This window comes from Solea senegalensis, linkage group LG11, assembly GCF_019176455.1.
Source record: "Solea senegalensis isolate Sse05_10M linkage group LG11, IFAPA_SoseM_1, whole genome shotgun sequence".
NCBI lineage: Eukaryota > Metazoa > Chordata > Actinopteri > Pleuronectiformes > Soleidae > Solea > Solea senegalensis.
The window spans coordinates 16957094-16978503 of NC_058031.1; the positions used below are offsets into that span (position 1 = coordinate 16957094).

Sequence of the window (21410 nt, forward strand, 5' to 3'; positions counted from 1 at the left end):
CTCTTATGATAACACACAAAGAGTAAGATGTCATTAGTGCTCTGCTGTACATTTACATGTGTAGTAGTTGTCTCCTGATGTGCTCTAAGGGTGAAAGAGACGTCTCCTGACCCATTTGCCCAAACTGATCTACTCGCTACATATTTGTCACTGTGATACCTGATGTTCACCTTTGCTCCTGTCACAGCTGGCTTACTAAAGGGTTCAGACTGCCAGAAAACTAAAAATCGGAATTTTATTTAAGTATCCAGATTTTATCCACAAAACAAAACAAACAAGCAAGCAAACACAAAGAAACCACCCACAGGAAATCAGACCTAAGCCACATTTGGAAAAACCTTGGAATACAATTGGGTTTCAAATTGACACACATGCCGCAAATATTCACTCTGGCTGTGACTACAGTACCGAATTCTGCGAAGGTTGTGCACCGTGACTTGACAGGACAGGAGGAGTAAAAAAAGATGTATCTCCATTTTCCTGCATGAGTGTCACCAACGTGGGGCAGAATGGTTGTGTCTGGACGCACAAATCCTACATGGTCACTTGCAATTACACGTGTGCAGTCTGAGCGAAGTCTGAGCACGGCCATAAATGTCGACATGTTGTTGTAGCATTTGCCGAAAAGACTGATGTTGTCTCGCAGATTGTAATGAGCCGCTTTCACAAACGACCTGTGGGCTCATATTTTTATGTGAGGTCAGCATCAGCGTAGCAGCAGGCGGGCAGGAAGCAGAGTGGCTAAATGTCAGCGGCAAATGTTGCGTTGGCGCGTTGCATCGGTTACATTCTCAGGTTTCATAGCTCGCACCTGCTGAGGATAAACATTTTTTTTTTTTGCAGTACAAATGAGAGACTTCATTCAAACATGGCCCGTGCAAACACACTCTGTACTTCATCCGGAATGATCCACTCTGCCTTATCTGGCTCACTCTAACCTCGCGGTGGCGAGGAGGTCACTGGCGCCTTGCATTTTTGAAAACGATCAGCTTTGGTTGATTGATGCAAAGTGACAAAGCTGTAAATGCATTCCTCAGATAAGAGCAGCACACAAGGAGGTAGAATGTCAATATTTAGGTATTGAATTAATCTGCAGGTAAACAGAGAAGCGGCAAGAAAAGTGTGCACACACACACTGTGGACAAAGCATGGGAACTTGGACCTGCCACCAACTCCCTCATGGCTCTTTGTCCTTGACTTCCAGCTGGCTGTGTGTTCTCGCCTCTTAAACCAATGGATACCCTAGAAATAGTCCTGGCTTTGTGTGGCAACTGTAAACCAAGAGAGCCTTCTACTATTTTCCATCTCCATCCATCCATTCCTTCAGTGTTTCACAGCGTGGTGGAGCTTTTTTTTTCCCCTCTCTCTTTTATCCATGATGGAAAAAGAGGAGCAGAGCCACACAGTGGAGCTGCTGATTGTAGTGTTTGAATTTATGCAAATCCACGTCTGAGTGCATCCAAAGTGACTGCTGCAGGAATTTGGTTTGTGTCCCCGTCGGCGGCTGTAACAAGATTATCTGTGCTCTGCGGGGGATGAATGTGTGCAAGTTTGAGTCTTGTCTTTTGGACTGTAAATGACAGGGATGCATGCAGAGGCAGAGAGAGACCGGGGGGGCAGAGGGAGGCCTGGTGGTGGTGGTGGTGCTGCTGGAGGGGGTAAACTGGAGATTTGAGCCATACCAGGGCTTTACTGTGAGGCCACAATATCATGTGTGGTGATTGTGTTGAAGGCTTGGCGTCCAGGCCTCCAGCCTCCCCCTGTGGACTCTTGTGCGGGGGCCGTTTGCTTCGAGAGCTTCTCTCCTCCTTCTTGTGGCTTGTTAGTTGCCTTTGTTCTCAGGGCGAAGGTCAGTTTAAAAAGAAATAAGGAACAAAGTAAACAAAACCAGGGCTCTATTCATGTATGACCTCTCCCTATACCGCTGCCCTCCCATTTCTTTCTTTATGTCTTCTTTTTGTTTAATGTTCTCCTGGCAACTCTCAGTGTCATGTGCGGATTTGAAAACCGGCTACGCTGAGGAATTTACATCCTCACTAATTTTAGCAATGGGTTCCTGACCAGAAAACACATCCTCCAATTTCTGTCTATATTGGTCTTCTTGCGTCTTTCCGCTGCTCTTTCTCTTACCCTGCAGCACTCCAGGGCTTTTCGCAGATTGTTCTTCTCCCTAAGTCTCCTTCAAGCCCCTCAATTTTCCTCTACATTCTCAACTAAAGGATTTCATATCCAAGATTACACCCTGAGTGCTGCCAGAGCTCTTCTCCAGGTTTACTCCATGTAGAAACAAAGTAAGCTGCAGGACCTAAATGCTGTAATAAACTTGCTTAATAAGATAGTGAGGAGCAAATAATTGTTTCCAGCATCTTACATCCCCCAAACTACTGCAGAGATCTGTTTGATGTCAGCACGAGGCGACATGAGGGGGAGAGCAAAGCAGAAACACAAGCCCCTGTTGACACAAGCCTCGTCTCTCTGCAGACCCTCTGTATATTTTGCAGTGGCAGCCTAATTCAATCCATATTCCTGCTAATGGCAACCCTGATGTCACTCAACACATTAAAATTCTCACAGGTCTGTCTTTTAAAAGCATGCATGTCACCACTGCTGTTACAAAGGAGCCATTTCAGACCACTTTCAAAGAAGAGTGAATCATCCAGCTCCACATTTAGAGCAACTGTTTCAAACAAAACATCTGTACCTGATTGTTTGGCCACAACAGACCTAAAATCTTCCCCAAGATGTTTGTTTAAAGTCTCGGGTCCAAAACCGAGGTGACAGGATTAAAGGCTACAGCATGATGAAGGTCATATGGTTCACATTTTAAGCTTTTTACCCCTAAAAACCTGTTCTGTACACATATAATGTCAGTCTTAACAATATGTACAGGCTTTATAACAAGAAAGAGAATGTGCTCTTTTGCAGCTGCAGTTACTCAAGACAAGAGGACAATATAAGTCACTGGAAACATTTGCAAATTTGCATAAAACAAAGTGTTTAAAAATGAGTTTATTCTGTCTTAAAATGATGACATTTCTAATAAAAATGTGTCAATAGTTGTAGTATGTAATACTCACTGTTGACAATCAAATACAAACATGTAGTTTTAGAGGAATGTAGGTATGTAAGTTCAACAGCAGTAGGAAAAACAAACTTTACAGCATAATATACAGTACAAAAGGTCCCATTGTTGCTGCATATAAACAGGGGCTGCCATCTGGTGACTGCTGTCCTATTATTAACTGAATAGAGTTTATTGTACGTACTGTGCTGCCGATACAAACAATATTAATACAGAGTGAAGTATAGCACAACAGGAGTAATTAATGCAACCACTTTTGGTGATTTCTGTTGTTGATGTTATTATTCTGGGTCCTGCATCTGTAAACAGGCTCTGTCAAGCAAAACTATCAGACCTGACACCTGACTGAGGCAGCATTTTAGTGTATATACTACACTATATACTATAGGGTATATAGTTTGTGTTTTCACTCACACTCCAACTTGTTTGCTGCAGTCTCTTCACTCAACGTGGCTTTTGTCTCCATTTGACTTGACATAAGACGAATCACTTCCTGTGTGCAGCGCTGGAATGTCTCCGGTTGACATGAGATCTTAACACTGGTGTACTGAGAAGCACGGAGTGAGTCTTATTCAGCATTGTAAGAAGTCATTTGACAATTATATAAAAATGGACATTATTATTATATTTTGGTTCACTACCGTTTTAATCGTAAGAATTTTAGTGATAAAATAAAAACCGTCTCTCACTTTGCTATTCTTCTTTGTTTTTTTTAACTGTTGGTTGAACAAAAATGTTGAATTAGAAATCTTCACATTTTCACATGTGATCTTCTATTAATTTAAAGTATGATATCATATATCTTCTGAGGCACATGTGGTGTTAGAAGTAGCCTAATTTCGTTTAATTTGTCTATCTTCCAGAAGCTGCGGTGGTTGCTATGTATGCAGATGTTTGCAGGAACATCAATAAAGTGTTTCACTTTTACCTCTTGGGTGGCATACATCCATGTACGTGTATGTGCCGTATAAAACACCTCATTAAAAGCTTTCTTTTCCTCAAAAGAAGAACCAAATCCCAGATATTATTGTAACATTTAAACTGCTACACATGTCCCCATAAAGAAGAAGAAGAAACAAAGAAACAAAAACTTAGCAGGATGTGTCTGTCCCTGCAACTTCATGGCTTTTTCTTTGTTTTAGCTCACACACACACACACACATCACCCCCCTCTCTCTTTATTTCCGTTTGTCTGCATATGTTTTAGAGGCCATTAATCGTCCCCTGCTCAACATGCACCCAGCAGATAATCACGGTCATTAAACCAATTAGGGAGCACATGGAGGGGAGGTTTCAGTCAGGCCCCGAGGCCTCACACTCCTGTTCTCTTCTTCCAGTACAGCTGAGGTGGTCTGCTGAAAACTCTGGCAAAGCCTTAAATAAAGAAGGGAGTGAATTACTTCAGCCCAACTCAAGATTATTGCAATTTCCTGTTGGTGTAGCCTTGAGAGACTTGGCCAACTTTGCTGCCGGCCAAGTAGCCAGGCCCATTAGCCAGCAAAAGTCCCGGCTTGACATCCCTCTTTTTGAAGGGTGAAGCAGACATTTGCGTTGGTGTCATCAAAATATGCTTTCCGCAAAGCTAAGAGACGGCTATTTTGGTGCTTTTGTGGCAAAACACAGAAAATGAGATCAGAAGTGGCAGGAAGGGGAGGGGAGAGTGGTCAATCTGCAGACAGTGGTTTTCAACATATCCAGTTTATCATATGATTCTTGAGCTAATATTATGGTGTCATGCACAGTGGGAGTTCTGGCACACAGAGGCCCCAACACACAATACATCACTATCGTGATCGCTTGGTTATTGGGGGAATTGAAAGTGAGACTTCCAGTCACCGTCCACATGTGCAGACAAACCACACAATGTCCCTCACACTTGCTCAGCTCACCCTCAAATGGTTAGTCATGTTGGACTGTCCAGACTGTCCTCCCTTGTTTCAGCAAGGTATTTCCCAGCAGTCTTCATGTTGTGCTTGGCTTGTGAGTCTGCATGCGGACGTGAAAGCCAGCAAAAGACAAGAACGTCCATACACGTTGTCCCTGCTGACTTATGAATGACATCTAAGAGCGAAATGTAGATCTTGTAATCACTCTCGAGTAAATAAACAAAGAAAGGCACACCAAAGCCTGCAGGTTGAAGATAAGATCATGGCAACATGTTTCTGTCCGAAGAAGCCCTCCAGCCAACACTTTTCCACAGAGTGTATTAATGGCGTGCACTTTCACGGGTGCTGGAAACTGAGAAGTTACAAAATGTGGATCAAATAATGTAAACAACGAATGACACAGGAATGAGGGAACTTAAATCCCACCTCATTTGCAATGGCGCCTTTCAGAATTTTGTGAAATACAGCTCTCCAAAGTTGGTTTTAAAGATTAACACCACTCCCATGTTTATATATTGAGTACAGAGCTGGAGCTCGGAGGCAAACGTCTCACTTAGCTTATAGATGTAAACAAGGAGAAAGTACAAACACCTTTAAAGCTTGCAGACTGTTTGCTGAGTCTTAAATTCATTCACAATTTTTTTTAAACATTTTTTTATGTGTCAGTGAGTATTATCAGTGTATTATGAACAAAAGGCAATTGTCTAACAATGTGCCTGATCTCACTACAATCAGCTGTGTGGAGCAACCAGCACTTTAGTCAAAGACATGAACAGAAGCAGAGAATGAGTCCATCTGTTGAAGATCCACTTAAGAAAATCAAACTATATTTCTTTTAAACAGCTAACAATTTCCCTGTCCCATGAACTTATTGAAAATGAGTGGAGAGTGCAAATTCTATATAAATAATTTTGGTATCTATACTTTCAACAGTGGTGTAAGAAAATGATAGATTTTACTTCTTACTAGTCATTGACTCAGTCGTGAAGACATGCAAATGACTAGGTCTCACTTGCAAAAGAGATTCTAATCTCAGTAAAATAAAGGTTAAACTCAAATAAGGTGGTGTTTTTTTTTTTTTGTTACACATTCACACTTTTATTGTGAATGTATTTAGGAACAATCTACAACTTAGAATCTGAACATTAAAATACATAACCAAATGTAAATCTAATAAACAAAGGCAAAGTTTGAGTTTTTGTTTAATTTAATTTAATTTAATTTAATTTAATTTAATTTAATTGTATATTATTTTATTTTATTTTATTTTATTTAATCTTTTTTATTTAATTTTATTTTTAATTTGTGCCAAAATGTGTATGTTATCATAAATATTGATAACTCTTCGATTAAAAATGTTCTTGAGTTCAGTTGAGAAGCTTTTTATACTGAATTGTAACTGAAGAGTTTAACCTGGAACCGTGAAAACAGTCCGGAATAATTTGAAGGTAACACAGTGTTTTTTTTTAAAATTGTTAGTAGAGTTAATGAAAGAAAAACAATGAGGTAAGAAATGACTCATGTCTCATGTACATCGTCGTGTCATGTTAGTTTTGTGTCATGTTGTGTTTGCTTTACTTTGGCTGTTTGTTCAGCGAGTGTCGGTCAAAAGAAGAGAAGATATATATGTTAAACTCTGTGGACTCTAGGCGTTTAGCTGCTTGGTAGCTTGTTTTGTTAGCATGAAGAAAACATGGTCATCATGGTGTGAGAGTTTCCACCACATTCTAATGTAGTTGTTTGGTGTCGGTTCTGGTGTACGTTGGTTTTTTCATGGTGAAATGTTTGTTGTGATCCACTTTGGTACCAGAACCAGAGATTCGCCCGCGTCATGCAAATCTGAAGTTGTTAGCATGTTTCAATGGTCAATATAGATTTATTGTATTTTACATAAAGTAATAAAGTGGTTATCCGAGGGAGCTGAAATTATTTAACTTTTAACAGTGCATTAATGCCAGGTGTAGGTTATATTATACAAATGTGAATGTAAATGAAAGATGGCTGGTTTTCATCAAAGAGTATAACAAATTGTTACCTGAGCAAATTTGTCTGGTTATTGTGTATTATTGTTTGTATGATTTGTATGTAAATTAAATGTTAATGTTACTGTATGATGCACTGTTTTTTTGTTGTTTTGACCAGTCAGGGGACTGCAGTGCATCAGATAGTAATATTTATGTTTTAACTTTAGTGTGTCCCTTTTTTAAGTAAATCCAATAACTTTATAATTTTTTTTTTTAAAGAAAGTTTTTCCCCTACTAATAAAAGCAGATAAAGCAGACCAAATAAATTTTGTCAGCTATGATTCAGTTCTGTCAAATTAAAACCAAGATAGTGAAGCAGCCTCACATACCCGGAGCCCAGGCCTAAAGCTCACTGCAGTGGAATGAATCATCAATCTCACCTGGGTTTTTCATTGATGAAATGCCAAAATGCCGGCAGTGAGACCGATCTGGAATTGTTCAGACCTTTGTCTTATCAGGGTCTGTCAGTCATGATCCCAACAACTCTTGAAGAACAAGAGACAAAGCAATGTAGACAATTTTTTACTTTTAAAATGTAACATTGTATTTCCATCTGCATCCATCCATCTTCTACCGTTTTATCCTCCACATCACAATCTTAGCTGACATTGGGCGAAAGGCAGGGTCAGACCCTGGACAACAAATGTTCAACAAATGTTATTGCATCAATTTGAAGACACTTGAATATGATATATATAATTTTAGTTTGAAAATTTAAATCACTGTATCACAACAATTCTTTCCACTCTGAAGTGGTCACTTTCCCATTTTATTGAATCAAGAATTATGTCATTTACCAAACAAGTCTTCACCAGAGTGGCATCAGGCCTAATTTTGTCATTGCACCTAGTCTCATAACCTGCCAAAACATGCTGAGATTTCACATAAAACCTGTGACTTGATTTTTTTCTCAGATTTCATTGGCTAACAGTAGAGGGCTTCACTGGGCAGCTCTTAGTGTGAAATGGGGTTTTGTGTATGTGTGTGTGTGTGTGTGTGTGTGTGTATGTGAAGAAGGGTGGGTCTATAAAAAGCATGGCGGTCTGTCAGTTTGACCTTAAAGATTTAAATATACCTCCAAGAAACCCCCGTCATCATTTTTCGCTCATATCAGGGTGGGAAGTTCCCTCATTAATTCCGACCACAACAACAAGAAGAGTAAAATGGAAAAAATTCCAATCGAGGATAAAAGCAATCACACTATTTCATCATAATGTGCCTGCATAAAACAAAAGCACTGTTTGATGTACATTTAAATGGCAGTATTTGAAAAACATCCACTACTGAAAGGCATCCAACTCCTGCTTTGCCTCCGGGTACCACAGAAATGACTGTGGCTGAGCGTCAGGGTCTGTGTGCATGTGGATGTTATTCCTCCTGCTCGCCTGGGGGAAGAAAACACCCTTCGAATCAAATTCAAGATTTATCTGTTTAAATGGAAGTTCAAAGCGGAGCAGAGATTCAGTCATTGATAAGAAATATAGAGGAAATCCAGGTAATGAGACAGCGGAAAGAATCAGGTTCACTCCACAGAAAGAGAATCAACCTTTCTGCAATGTGCAAGGTGAGAGGCAGGATCCGACCCATGGGAGATTAGTGAAGACCTAATCGTGCTTTGCTGAATTATTGATGGAGCACTTTCTGAATCACTTTCTCTGTGTAGCACAGACTGTCCAGGTTTCATCCTTTGGTTGAAACATGTGTTAACATGGGACCACAGGAAGGCCCTCTGGGAAAAAACACACACGTGGAAAAGAAGGTCATATCATTAGCAAGGTATATGATGATAATAATACTGTTGCAGTTTTGCTTTTTTGCCACAAGAGGTCAGACTGGTCCTGCCCTGTGTCAGGACATCTTTATAGGGACCTGACGTTTCCTTCAGGAGTTCCTCAAGTTAAACTTAAAATTAGGTTACATATGTTATTATATATCCTGAAACAGTAAAGGTTTACCAGGGTTAGACTTTTTTTTCCAGTGGTTCTATCAATGTGTAGACCCTTTTAAAGTTCAGGGTGCTGTTTAAGGTTTCTTTTTGTTTTACAGTGTTTTTTAAGGAAGTCACTGCTTAGAAATTCCACACCCTCAAGAGACCATCCTCACAAACCTTTGGATCCCTAAATACAACAACTTTGTTGTGGAGTCTGTCATTTCAAGTTTTCCTCTTTTTTTACATCTGTAAGTCATCAAATCCTTTTGCATTTTGTAGTGAAAAGAAAGATGGTTGGCACTGATTGCGAGGGCTTTCTCCTGGTGTGTGAATGAGTGCATGTACTCCCAGGGTTGAAAGCCCTTCATCAGTGCAACCTGATTATTAAGCTTTATTTGGATAGTAATGGAAAAGAACCACTAAGATTAATAGTAAATGATTAACAGCCCATATTTTATGTAGCTGTGTATTAATATTCTGTGTGTTGAGTTTAAATTAGATATGAACTTTTTTGTCCTGATGTCAGAAACATCTTATTTAACAGAGAACTGCAGCTCGTTCTAACTGAGCAGAGATGTCTTGTACAGTTAACATCAGTGGCTGGTATTTTTGGTAACTTTACCATCACCATCTTCCTTTGTCCATCAAACCGTGTGTTTTTTTTGCCTCCTTCCTTGTGCCAATTAGTTGATATAAAAACTCCATAAGCAAAGAGAGAGAGAGAGAGAGAGAGAGCTTGGTTGCTGTGGCAACAGGATTTTCCCCAATGTTGACGATGGTGATATCAGCGAAGTGCCATTTATATTAACCCAGTATTTAACCCAGGAGGTGTGTGTTGCTCCTTTGAGCCTTTTGAAACTCTTGACCTTGTCAGGACCAGTAGTCCTCGTACATAACCTAATTCCTATTCTCTGTGGTTATACTTAGTCATATAAGATTAAAACTTAAATTGTGATTAGGGTAAGATTGTAGGGTTAGGTATGAACTGTTTTGTTTGAATGGAAGTCAATGCAAAATCTGAAGAATAGCTGTGTGTGTGTGTTCTTTCTTCTCTATTTGTTGCCTGTTGTCAGGACCAGTAGCCCTAGTGGAGACCAAAACCTAGTCCTAATATGGCGGAACCTCATTTCTTAGGAACTGAGGTTCAGTTTAGGACTAAGATTTGAATTGTGGTAGGGTAAGGCATTAACTGGTTATGGTTAAGATTCAGGATAAGGCCTATGGTAGGCTGTCCAAATAAATGGAAGTCAATGCAAGTCTTAAAATTCATAGAAATATGAGTGTGTGTTTGTGGGATAGACAGAGCCGCCTAAAGATGCATGTCGAGCCATGGGTTGTCGCATAAATTCAGTAAAAATCAGAAAATTCAAAGATAGATAGCATTTAATTAGTGTTTAATTTACACCGCAGTGATAGTGGTCAGCAATGTACACTAGCAATGGCAGGTGAACGTTATTATGTGTTGTAGATCAAGTTCTTGTTTGCATAGATTGTAAAGGTTCAACACTAAGCTCTTTATTGGCAATGGGTTCCCTTTGTACAGTGGTGTGGAGACGAAGAATATAGTGGGAGGAGAACAGAAGAAATGGAGGGGAGGGGATTCAAAAACGTCTGTAAACAGTCCTGCTTTCTCCCTACTTGCTGTCTCTCTGCCTCTCTCTCTCTCTCTCTGCCCCCTCCCCACTTATTCATTGTCGCTCTCTCACCTCTCTCCTCCAATACAGAGAAGTCAGGCTTTGCATCATCCCTCAGCTCATCGGGCATCCACTCTTACTTTTCCCCTCCTCACTTCTCTCTGCTCCTCTGCTGACTGACAGCGCTGCCTCTACTCTTTTTATCTCCCGCTCCTTCCTCCCCTCTATACCTCCAGCTGATCATCATCCTCATCTCCAAACCACCATGGTAAACAGATAACCTCCCGGTCAAGACCATGGGTGCCTGCTTTTGCAAAGGTCACAAAGGTCAGTGTCATAGTCCACCTGTTTGTGCATCCATATATGTGTGTGTGCGCGTGTGTGTGTGTGTGTGTGACTAATTGAAGGTTATTTGATCATCTCATCCTGTAACTGAATGTAGGCAGGACGGACAGACATCCTCCAGATATCATCAGCAGCAGAGATGGAGGGTAAAACCACCTGAGTCACATTTTTAGCCCAAAGAAGTGTGTTTTTCATGTGCATGCGACAAAGGAATAACACAACACAAATCCTGCCGTGAGAGCAGTCGCTATAAAACTTGTTTGAGAGAGTCCGTAGAGACTGCATCAGAGACGAGCCTCAGAAGGTGGAGGGTTGATAAGAGGGATTGTGAGGATCAGCAGGGGACAACAGTAGCTTAAGGATATGACAGTTTCATCTAAATCTCATCCCCAACATGTTATGACTTAGTGACTTGGATTGTCATTTTCTTTCATATTTGCTACCTGCCAATTTGATAACTGTCAGAGTTTTTTTTTTTTTTTTTGCATTTTAAAAAGCTGTCGGAATCAAATTACCACAGCTTAGCTGCAGGGCCTTGTTCATGAAGAACAAAAAAAGCACTAAACTGTGCTGTCTCAGTAAAAGAAATTAAAGTTAGCTAATTTCATTATTGTTCTGTGGCACCTTCTTTTTCTACATGACATTTAACACCGGATCACATGTTATTTTCACACATTTTTGTGATGGAGACTAAAAATAATTTTCCAGGAAACAGTCTTTTGTTGAGGTGGGGGCCTATTGACAAGGTGCAGGACACTGACAGCAGTGCTTTGTGCAGTGGAAAAAAATGTGGATAATGTTTATATGCGAGTCAGGGTGAAGATTTAAGCCCAGTAGAACAGACGGGTGGCTCAGGGATCATTACAGGGTTTTTATATGCTAATAACATCATGTATGTGTGTGTGTGGACTTTAATAAATGGAAGGGTATCACTTGCCTCCTGTTGCTGTAGAGTTTCCATAGCGACAGCCGATTGTCTTGAGACACCTCCCGAGGGATCCCCTTAGGCCTGTGTTTGTATAAATGTGTGTGTGTGTGTCTGCTGACCTTTGTAATAATGTTAATTCTCCATTGCACTTACCCACACTTTATTTACTCTTGTCATTTTTGAGTCTCATCACTGTCAATTACAAAGCAAACAGACAGAGTCTAGACCAGGAGTGAGAGATAGCATATTTAAATTTGCCTCATGGTCATCATGAAGAACTGGAGTCTGGCTGTAAAGACCATGAGACCCGCCTCCTCCACACACATCAAACATTCATCTCAAAACAGTGTTGGTTTGTGTGTTTATTACTGACAGATCTCCACCTTCCCATGACAGCACTGCAGGACCAGACTGAGGAGGGTCAGACATCCACTGTCAAGGTCGGTGAAAGCCCCATATTGGCCTTTTCAGCTCAATTACCTCAAATACCATGTGTAATATTATACATTATAATTCCCCAGAAAATAGCACTTGAACTACTTTCTAGCAAAAAAGTGTGTTGATGTCCCTATTGGTGGTGTGTGTTGTGATCTAGAGTAACATGGAGGGTGTATCGCGTTGATTATTTTTTAAATTAAAGGTACATCTGGAGAAATAAAATCTAAACATTAGGCCTATTGATTTTCAATACTATTAGAGGTTCTGTAAGTATGAAAGATATTTGTGATTTGAGTGAGCATTTGCTGTTACAACTCACGTAAACAACATGCATTGTGACATTAAATGTCTTCTCATCAGGAATGAAACTCAATATCATTTCAGCTCCATGTCTGAGGTGAAAGCTCTCAGTGACTGGATACAGATTTGAAAAGTATTGAAAAATAAATCATACAAAAAAGACAGCTAACTGTAGCTTAATTTGGTAGCTAATACGACATTATAAAAACAAAGAATTACTGCCTCTGGAAAATGGAATATTTCAATTTAAACAACATTAAATGCTTGGATGTCAAAGGAAACTCTTTATGTACTGTACATTCAGTCCTTTATTTATAAGATACATAAAGGACTGTCTCTATCTTATTTACATGGAATCATTTTTTATGGCATTAGAAATGAAAGTACATGTAAAATAGGCCAAACAAGTGTAGTAATGACGGTTTAATTCAAACACACTGAATGACTATTGTGTTAAAGTTATTCATTTCTTGTTTATTCTCTTTTTTTTGGTAAAGAAATGCAAAGGCCAAGGAATTGGATCTCTTTGTTTTTGTGGTGACTGCACGACCTGGCTTTGAAACCATAGTTTGTTGATGTGAAAAACAGGAACAACATTAATTTAACCGAGAGGATGTTTGGTTTCTCACTTTGTTCATTTTACACTCAAGTAACATTTATGCAGATTTATATTGTCTGTAAAAGTTAATTTTAAACTGGTGTGTATGTCTGTTCTTACCAACAATTTGCTTTTACTCGACAAAATTGCTTCAAGGTTTCAATTTCCCAGGCCAACACAACAATACTAATCCAAGAAATCTATTTGAAGTTCTGTTTCTCTCTCCATACTGACTGCAGTCACTTGATTTTAAACACTTTCAAACACACGGACTACAGTTTAAAATAATTCCTTTTATCGCAGGTCATTAGGGTGTGCATGTTGCCAGACATCCTTATCACCATTTTCCATAGAAAATAGGGATGTGTGTGTTTGTGTGTGATTGTCACAACCTCATAATTCTGCTTCTGGTTCAAAACTGCTTGATTCTTCTTGTCAAGTCAAAAACCATTAAAATATGTAGCTGTAAACCTACTGGCCACTTAATTAGGTACACAGGACAAATAATAAAATGGGCAGTGAGATCATCTGCTGCTAATGAAAGCCATGATCTGCTTCAATGTTTGACATGTTGCCCCTTCAAAGATGCAACTCTACACACACTGGTTATGACAAGTGGTTATTTGAGTTATTATTGACTTTCTATAATTTAGAGCCAGTCTTGCCATTTGGCATCAACAAGTATGTGTTCTATTTTTTAGACTATTCTCTGTAAACACACAACACTAATGGTTATGTTTGTAAAGTTTCTGAAGTAATCACATGTCTAAAGGCATTAGGTTACTATCATGTGATTGGCTGATCAGATATTTACAAATAAGCATTTTATCCTGTGTACCTAATAAAGTGGCCGGTAAGTGAATGTGTCTGTTTCAACCAGCTATATGGATAGTTCACCTCAGATCAGTGACTTTTCCTCTTGTGGATCATATTGTACAGGATGGTCAGAATCCCTCCAATGGCAACGTCCTGGATAAAAACAACCCCTACGATATCGGCGAGCTTGCCACGTCCTCTTTGATGGGTGAGACTGGACACACATGCATGCATGCACACACACACACAGGTTTGCACAGCTGTTCTTAGGATACTGCATTGACGTCCATTCATTTGGACAGTCTAAGCAAAGTGTTATCCCTAAACGTAACCAGATCATGACTAACCAGTTCCTCAAAAATAAGGTTCAGCCTCATTAGGGCCAGGTTTTGGTCTCCATGAGGTCTACTGGTCGTGACATGGTTAGTGTCACACAAACACACACACACACTCTGACACATTTAGTGTGTGTTGTGTTTAGTTGTGTTTCATCATGACTCATGTGTGAGTGTATATGTGTGTGTGTGTGTGTGTGTGTGTGTGTGTGTGTGTGTGTGTGTGTGTGTGTGTGTGTGTGTGTGTGTGTGTGTGTGTGTGTGTGTGTGTGTGTGTGTGTGTATATATATATATATATATATATATATATATATATGAGACTGGAAAAAGCAAGGAGAGACTATGAATTAGTAACCATGGGAGGTTAGTAATGCAATTTCCCTTATGCCTCCACTCTCTCACACACGCACACACAAAGCAAGCATGCCCAGACATCAGTGGATAGGTACACACACATTTCCTTCTACTGTTTGATTTTCTTCTCAAACTTTGACTCCAGCTTCCTCCTCTCTTCATGTCAGCGCCTCCTACTTTTTTCTTTTTTTTTTTCCATCCTCTCTTCCTCATCCTGTGTCTGTCTGCCTCATCTCAACCGCTTCCATCTCTCTGCTGGAGGTTAATTATCTGAGTTAATGTGGTATGCCTTGCTGAACTTTTCCTAGAGAAAGGTCCTTTATTAGCCCGACAGTATAATTATGAAGCCCATGAAAACCTCATGAATATGTTAGAAAAATACAGGCCTAACCCAACTCTGACTTAAATGTTAACAAGTAGAGACAAAGACAAAGAGACACATTGAAAGACAAAGTGATGTTAATAACCCAACTGCTGAAATCAGATTATATAAACTTAACGTTATCATCATATTTAAATAATATGTTTGTTCACTTGTTATTTATTGGGTCCCAATTAGTTCTTCCCTTATGCAGAAATCCTGCATTTTTAACTTTTCATAGACATTTTGTTTTCTTCAGTTAGTTATCATGATGTATCCCTATGCTGTATGATTCTTTTGCAGTATATTGATTATCGCAGAATCGTTGTATCGTGATATTCTTGCAATGTGTATCGTATCGTATAGTGAGGTCACCTGTGATTCCCATCCCTACTATACAGAACACTTCATACAATTCGTTTGTAGCCTATGTGTTACCAACTGACCAGCACTGGGTATATATTTCAAATTTATATAGCGCTCATTGCAAAGTAATTTCTTCTTGTATGATGCTGTGTGAAACATAATGAATGCTAATGAGATTTTATGAATTGTGAATGGCTTAAATCCTGATAGTGGCTCCTGGAAAGTGAAATGTTTTTAAGATTCCACAAATGCACAAATGCAATCGTGTTGAACCAAACAAATGAGGTTTGGGTCGTGACAGTTTTGTTAATCTTAGTGGGACTGAGTATGCACTGAGTGAGTCACATAGTCAATCTGTCCAGCACCAGTTCAAACTGAAATGTCTGGAGGAACAGACAATGGTGCCAAGACAATGGCTATATTGACTTTCATGATCACCTGACTATGACTGGGTTTATGGATTTCCTAAATCAATTCCATTCGATTCAATTTCTGATTCTATTGCTTTCCATATCGATGCTGCTTAGTTACAAAAGAGATTTTCTCATTTCTCATGCTCCTAAATGGTAAAAAAAATCTCTTAGTATTTTGGTGTGTTTCAGCTCAAAACCAGTAGCTGTGTTGTTGTTTTTATTTCATTCACTCAGGTTATGCAAATCTAATCCCAAACAGCATCATCTCCTCAGGAGCAGGTCTAAAATAGATGACTGTTCATTAGCTGCACTATACCTATGAACAAGGAAGGAAACATCAAGGAAGGAAACATCTTGCTTTGTCCACTGCACTGTGAGAATACATTGAACACATTATTGTGAGGGGTGTCATGCCAACCTAATTTAATTTGGTCCCTTTCATGCTGCAATGTGGACAATAGTTGAAAAACAAATGAGATTTTCCTGCTGTTTTCATATGATCTAAATAGATGCAACACAGCCTCCTCACCATCAACAAGCAGAGAGAGAACAGGGCCTCAGAACAGAGTTATCACCAAGGTGAGACAGCAGTGGGTGTCGCCATGTATGACAAAACACTGTCTGTTGAGCTTAAATTTAAAATTTAAAACACGTCACAATTTTTTTCTCATTTTCAATTAACGCCGGCTGCTAACTCTTCCTTCGCTTCCTTCCTGTATATAAATGAATCAATTTCTCACTTTGAAACATTCTTCCTCCCCACTTCTTTTCCTTGTTTTTCTCCACTCTAAGCTTGTTTCCCTGTTCTCCTCACTGCTTGGCATTTTCTGACTTTTTCCTTCATATATTTGTATCTTGGTCTTTTCTTCTCATTTCAAATCTTTGCCTTTTCAACCTTCCTTCCTTGTCCTTTTTTAGCGTGCTTCCTATTCTGCAGTGTCACCCAGGTTTCCAACTTCATTTCCTAAGACCTTTCTAATCTTTTGATTAAACTAAATGACTGTAGTTTTCTCCAGTGATGTAGTGAGTCTGTGAGTCATGAATAAATTATATTACCTTGATGTTTCAAGGTCTGACTTGGCAAAGTCCCAGAATAAATATAAATAAATAAAGGTCCTGATAGTTTATCTAATAGTGGATGTAGTTTTGGTCATGCCTCACTGGCCACAGTCATGTTGAACAACAGAGGCTGAATACAGTGCTGAGAAGTTGTTCATAGTCGGAGTGCACATTCAGACGTAGGTGAAGCAAACGTTAGCAGAAGAATAAGGACAATTGAACATTTTAAAATGACTGTAGGTGTGAGTGTGATAGTGTCTATATATGTTATCCCTGCAATGGATGATCTGTCCAGGGTCTGTGAACCTCATGTGGAGGACAAAAAAGCAGTGGAAGATCTGATCCCTGTTTGTGAAGTCACTATATATTATATATTATATATATATATATATATATTATGTATATATATATATACATATATATTTATATATATATAATATTATTAATATTATTATTATTATAATAGATTTTTCTATTTGTTACATTCTGCAGACTCAAGATTAGACATCACCAGTTCTTACCTACTAGGCCTTTAATAACCACAAACTGCTAGGAAAGATTAGATTTTGTCATTTGACCATATCACTTTGCCCTGACATGAACCGAGGCCTTGAATTCCCTCATGCAAGTTGAAAATGTCTTGATATATTGTATTTTGATATAATAGTCATCGGTTTCATCAAGGAACTGAGATCGGGACAATGGAGAGAGACTGGAGGGAAATAAGATGTAGAAACAGAGACGAGTTGAGGTTGAAGATGAACACAAACACACACAGATGGACTCCGACACGTGATATCTGCAGGATCTGTTTATGTCTGTACTGCTGGCACACCACTGTGTGAATCAAACCTGACGGAGCCAACATTGATTTGTCAAAATCCGACAAAGGCTTGTCTCTCTGCGTCAGTGATTGCATTTTAAAATTAGTTTTATACATCTGGGCTTCATACAAAATGAACATTTTCACCAGAAAAATCATCTCAGATGCTGTTTTTCTAGTTTTCTGTGAAGCTCCACATCTGGTGAAGGCAGCAGACTGCTTCTTTTCATGTTTCAAGTTATCAGGTTATGCAAATTAAGACAGCAAAGAATTTAATTTTATGTATAACTATCTTTTGATTCTTCTCCCCTATGTAATCTTGTCCATTTCATTATCCATGCCCCTTGCTGTGGCATTTTTTCCTCCCTCTTTTGACTGTGCACTCTTTCCTGCAGCCTGTCACTTTACCTTTTCCTTAACTTATCTCCCTCCTTTCTCAACTAGCACCTTAAATGTAGATCCCACATCTTTTCAGCCGAGCTACCTTTTATCTGATCCACTTTATCAAGATTTATCGCCTCTCTCCTCTCTTTATTTAGGTCTGGTGGCCACGATAAAGGAGCATATCACAAAGCCGACAGCAATGGCCCAGGGGCGAGTTGCTCACCTGATTGAGTGGAAGGGTTGGGGCGGAGGCGGCGAAGCTGGGGGACATGTGGGCGGTTGGGGCGGCGGTAAAGGAGGAGGAGGCTGGGGGGGGATGGGCGCCGAGCTGCAGGAGGATGAACAATTCTACTCTCAAATGACGGATGAAATCAAGGAGGCTCGCTTTGCCGCAGGTGAGACACATGGACAGATGTAATTCAAGAAAAACAAGATGTGGTCACTGGGGATAAAGTGGTGCTTAAATCCCTCTGAGCAATGTTTTCATTCGATTGGCTTCTGCAGAGGGAGCGTCGACAAAAATCAATATCCCTTAAGAACATCACAGTGACTCAAATCCACTGCACTCATTCAATTTCCTTTTGTTTGTGATGGTGGTGAAAAACAGCAGGAGGTCTTCCAAGAAAAGCACCATCAAATGTGTTTTATGGGCCTTTTGTTTCTCAGGTGTGGCCGAGCAGTTCGCCCTCGCTGAGGCGTCCATGAACATGTGGTCACTGGGTGACAACTTAGAGCAGCCATCCACCAGCATACAAGGTTGGTCACTGTACTGTATGTCGTCAGGGTTTGTTTTTTCTATTGCTAAATTTGTCCTGGTGTGTGAGTCACATTTTTTTATTTTTTTGTTTTTAATTAAAAACCTGCAGTCATTGTCTTGAGTTTTCACTTATTCTAATCTAATCTAATCTAAATTCTCTCTTTAACCTAGAAACCATTTGCTTTAATTGTGATTGCAATCAAGAAAGTTTTTCACAGTTTTTCTTCCAGAGATGGTTTAGCATCCTGAAATCAAATAGCTGAGCACTTAAGATGGCAGCCGTCCTTAAACATCTGAGTGTGTTGTGGTTAATGTGAATGACGTGATTATGTAATTAAGTCCATTTAAGTAGTTTACAAATGTTCATGGTCTCGAGATGATGAACTCTGTTGACCTTGACGATGACATGACTTTTCAAAAATCAACAGGTCAAATTCACACATGCAATGTTTCGATCCACATGGCAGGATGTCTTTAAAATGATGACCTATTTTCCAAAAGGCCTTTGTTTCTACTTTGAGCTGAATGCTAATTAATCATGTTACCATTATAATTTACTCAAATGTAGAAAGAGTTTGTGTTTACAGTTAAGTGGAAGTACCTTTTTATACTTTAGTTCATTGAATATTGCAGTGCAGTATTTGTTTCTGCACAGGAAAAAAAGATAGGAGGCTTAACTTCACATCAACCACTGTACAGGTATGTCCTCCATCACTCAGCGAAGTCCAAAGTCTCAACAACCAAAATTATTGACAATACATGGAGAAAATAAACTGAAATAAATGTATATATAAATGTGTATATATTTAAATCAGTGTAGTAAATAAATTAAAGCACTGGGGGCGTGTCCACTGAAGGATCTGAACACACACATGCTGTTTTGCAGTCTTTGTGTGGGAACTCATAGACATAATGCATTCCCTAGCCCCTTACCCTAACCTTAACCATCACAACTGAACCTAACCTTAAAACCAAGTTTTGAATCTCAAAAAGCTCTTTAAAGTTCTGAGAATCATCCAAAAATGTCCTCACGAGGTTTGAATGTCACAAAGATACATTTGCATGAAAATTGGTTTTCACAGCCTACTAGAGACATGTATACACACACACGTGCACACACATGCTTTAGTGTATAATATACTATATATAAACTTAAACACTCCAGTATTGTGTTGCTGTCATATGGTTTGCTGATAAGATATTTGCATTAACTAAAAGTTGTACCTAATAAAGTGGCTGGTGAGTGCATTGTATACATTAATAGTACAGTATATGATATAATATAAAAGCTACATGATGTGTAGTAGATGTCTCAGTTTAATTTCATCATCGAGTGCAGCTGTACCGTTTTCTGTGATACACCAGTGTGAAAAGCGACACCTTTGAAAATCTCCACAACCTGAGAAACCCCAGGTGTCATTGTTTGCTTCTTTGTGCGTCAAATCATTTTTCAACACTTCAATTGACAGGAAGCAACCATCTGAATGACGTTGTTGTTATTATTCTTATTATTATTCTTATCTCTCCTCAGCAGCACATGGCCACTTCTTGTCTCAGTTCCTGCTGGACGGTGGCAGCATCGGCATTCCTCAGCACCTGTACAACATCCACAGCCAGACTTATGGCAACAGCAGGATGACCAACCTGGTCCCTGTGCCACTGGTGGACTCTGTCTCCCCAACATCGGCCTCTCAGCAAGACAAAGATCATCTCTTTGTGGACAGAAGCACTGTGATGGCAGACGCTACTGTCCGACACGTGGACAGCAGCTCGCTCTCTGAGGATGATGTTTTTTATAACTAGATTCGCAGGAGAACAAACCTGACTGCCAATTTAAGAACTCACTGAGACAACTTGAGGCGGCTGAAACACCAGCAGTGACGGATTTAAAAAAAACTAAATGTTTGGAGGGATTTTAAGAGCCTGGCCATCAGATTCAAAGACTCTAAGAGTATTTTCTCCATGGCTGAGACTTTTGTTCATGTGTTTACTGTTACATTTGAATTTTGTTATTCAGTGGACAAGAGTCAGAATATCACAGTGTAAATATCTTCTTATAAAACACTCATTTTATTATGTCCTGCGTAACACTTTTGATCCCTTCTTGTTGACGGATTGAACAGAAAAGTCCAGACAGACAGACATTTTTATTTGGATTCCACGGAGTTGTAAAACAAACAACAACAACAACATAAAAAGTTTACCACGTGATCCCATCCATGATGAGCTATTATTCACACTCCTCTTGTCTTAGGGCGATGGATGCAGAGAGAAGATGAGTGGAAAACGGAGGAGGGAGCAGTGTGCGTATGTTTGCTGTATTTTTCTGCACATATGTTGACATGAGCGTGTGAGAGAGAGAGTGAGAGAGTGTGTGTGTGTGTGTGTGTGTGTGTGTGTGTGTGTGTGTGTGTAGTTTGAAGGTGTTAATGTTGCCACCGTGTTGTTTTTTTTGCACAGGTTTACACAATGTGAAGCTACAGGATAAGGTGACGTGTGGAGTGAACTGTGGTTTATTCCCCTGTTGCATCTCTGGTGTTGATCTGATGAAGGTGAAACAAAACTGAAAACAATTC

At 39.5% G+C, this 21410-nt stretch overlaps 1 protein-coding gene across 4 annotated transcripts; it reads left to right on the plus strand.

Annotated features, from left to right (window-relative positions):
* The first annotated feature begins 6454 nt into the window (after window positions 1-6454).
* fam131c (family with sequence similarity 131 member C) lies at window positions 6455-20910 on the plus strand. Of its 4 annotated transcripts, XM_044038624.1 has the most exons (8): window positions 6455-6474; window positions 10647-10883; window positions 10999-11047; window positions 12205-12269; window positions 14105-14189; window positions 18233-18472; window positions 18744-18833; window positions 20366-20910. In XM_044038624.1, exons 3-8 carry the CDS (start codon window positions 11041-11043, stop codon window positions 20635-20637), a joined length of 759 nt encoding a protein of 252 aa, XP_043894559.1. In that variant the 5' UTR covers window positions 6455-6474; window positions 10647-10883; window positions 10999-11040; the 3' UTR covers window positions 20638-20910. The 4 variants fall into 4 exon arrangements, with proteins under 4 accessions (XP_043894559.1, XP_043894557.1, XP_043894558.1 ...); XM_044038622.1 differs by lacking the exon at window positions 10999-11047 and having other exon boundaries at window positions 20369-20910; XM_044038623.1 differs by lacking the exon at window positions 10999-11047 and having other exon boundaries at window positions 12226-12269.
* The last annotated feature ends 500 nt before the right edge of the window (window positions 20911-21410 follow it).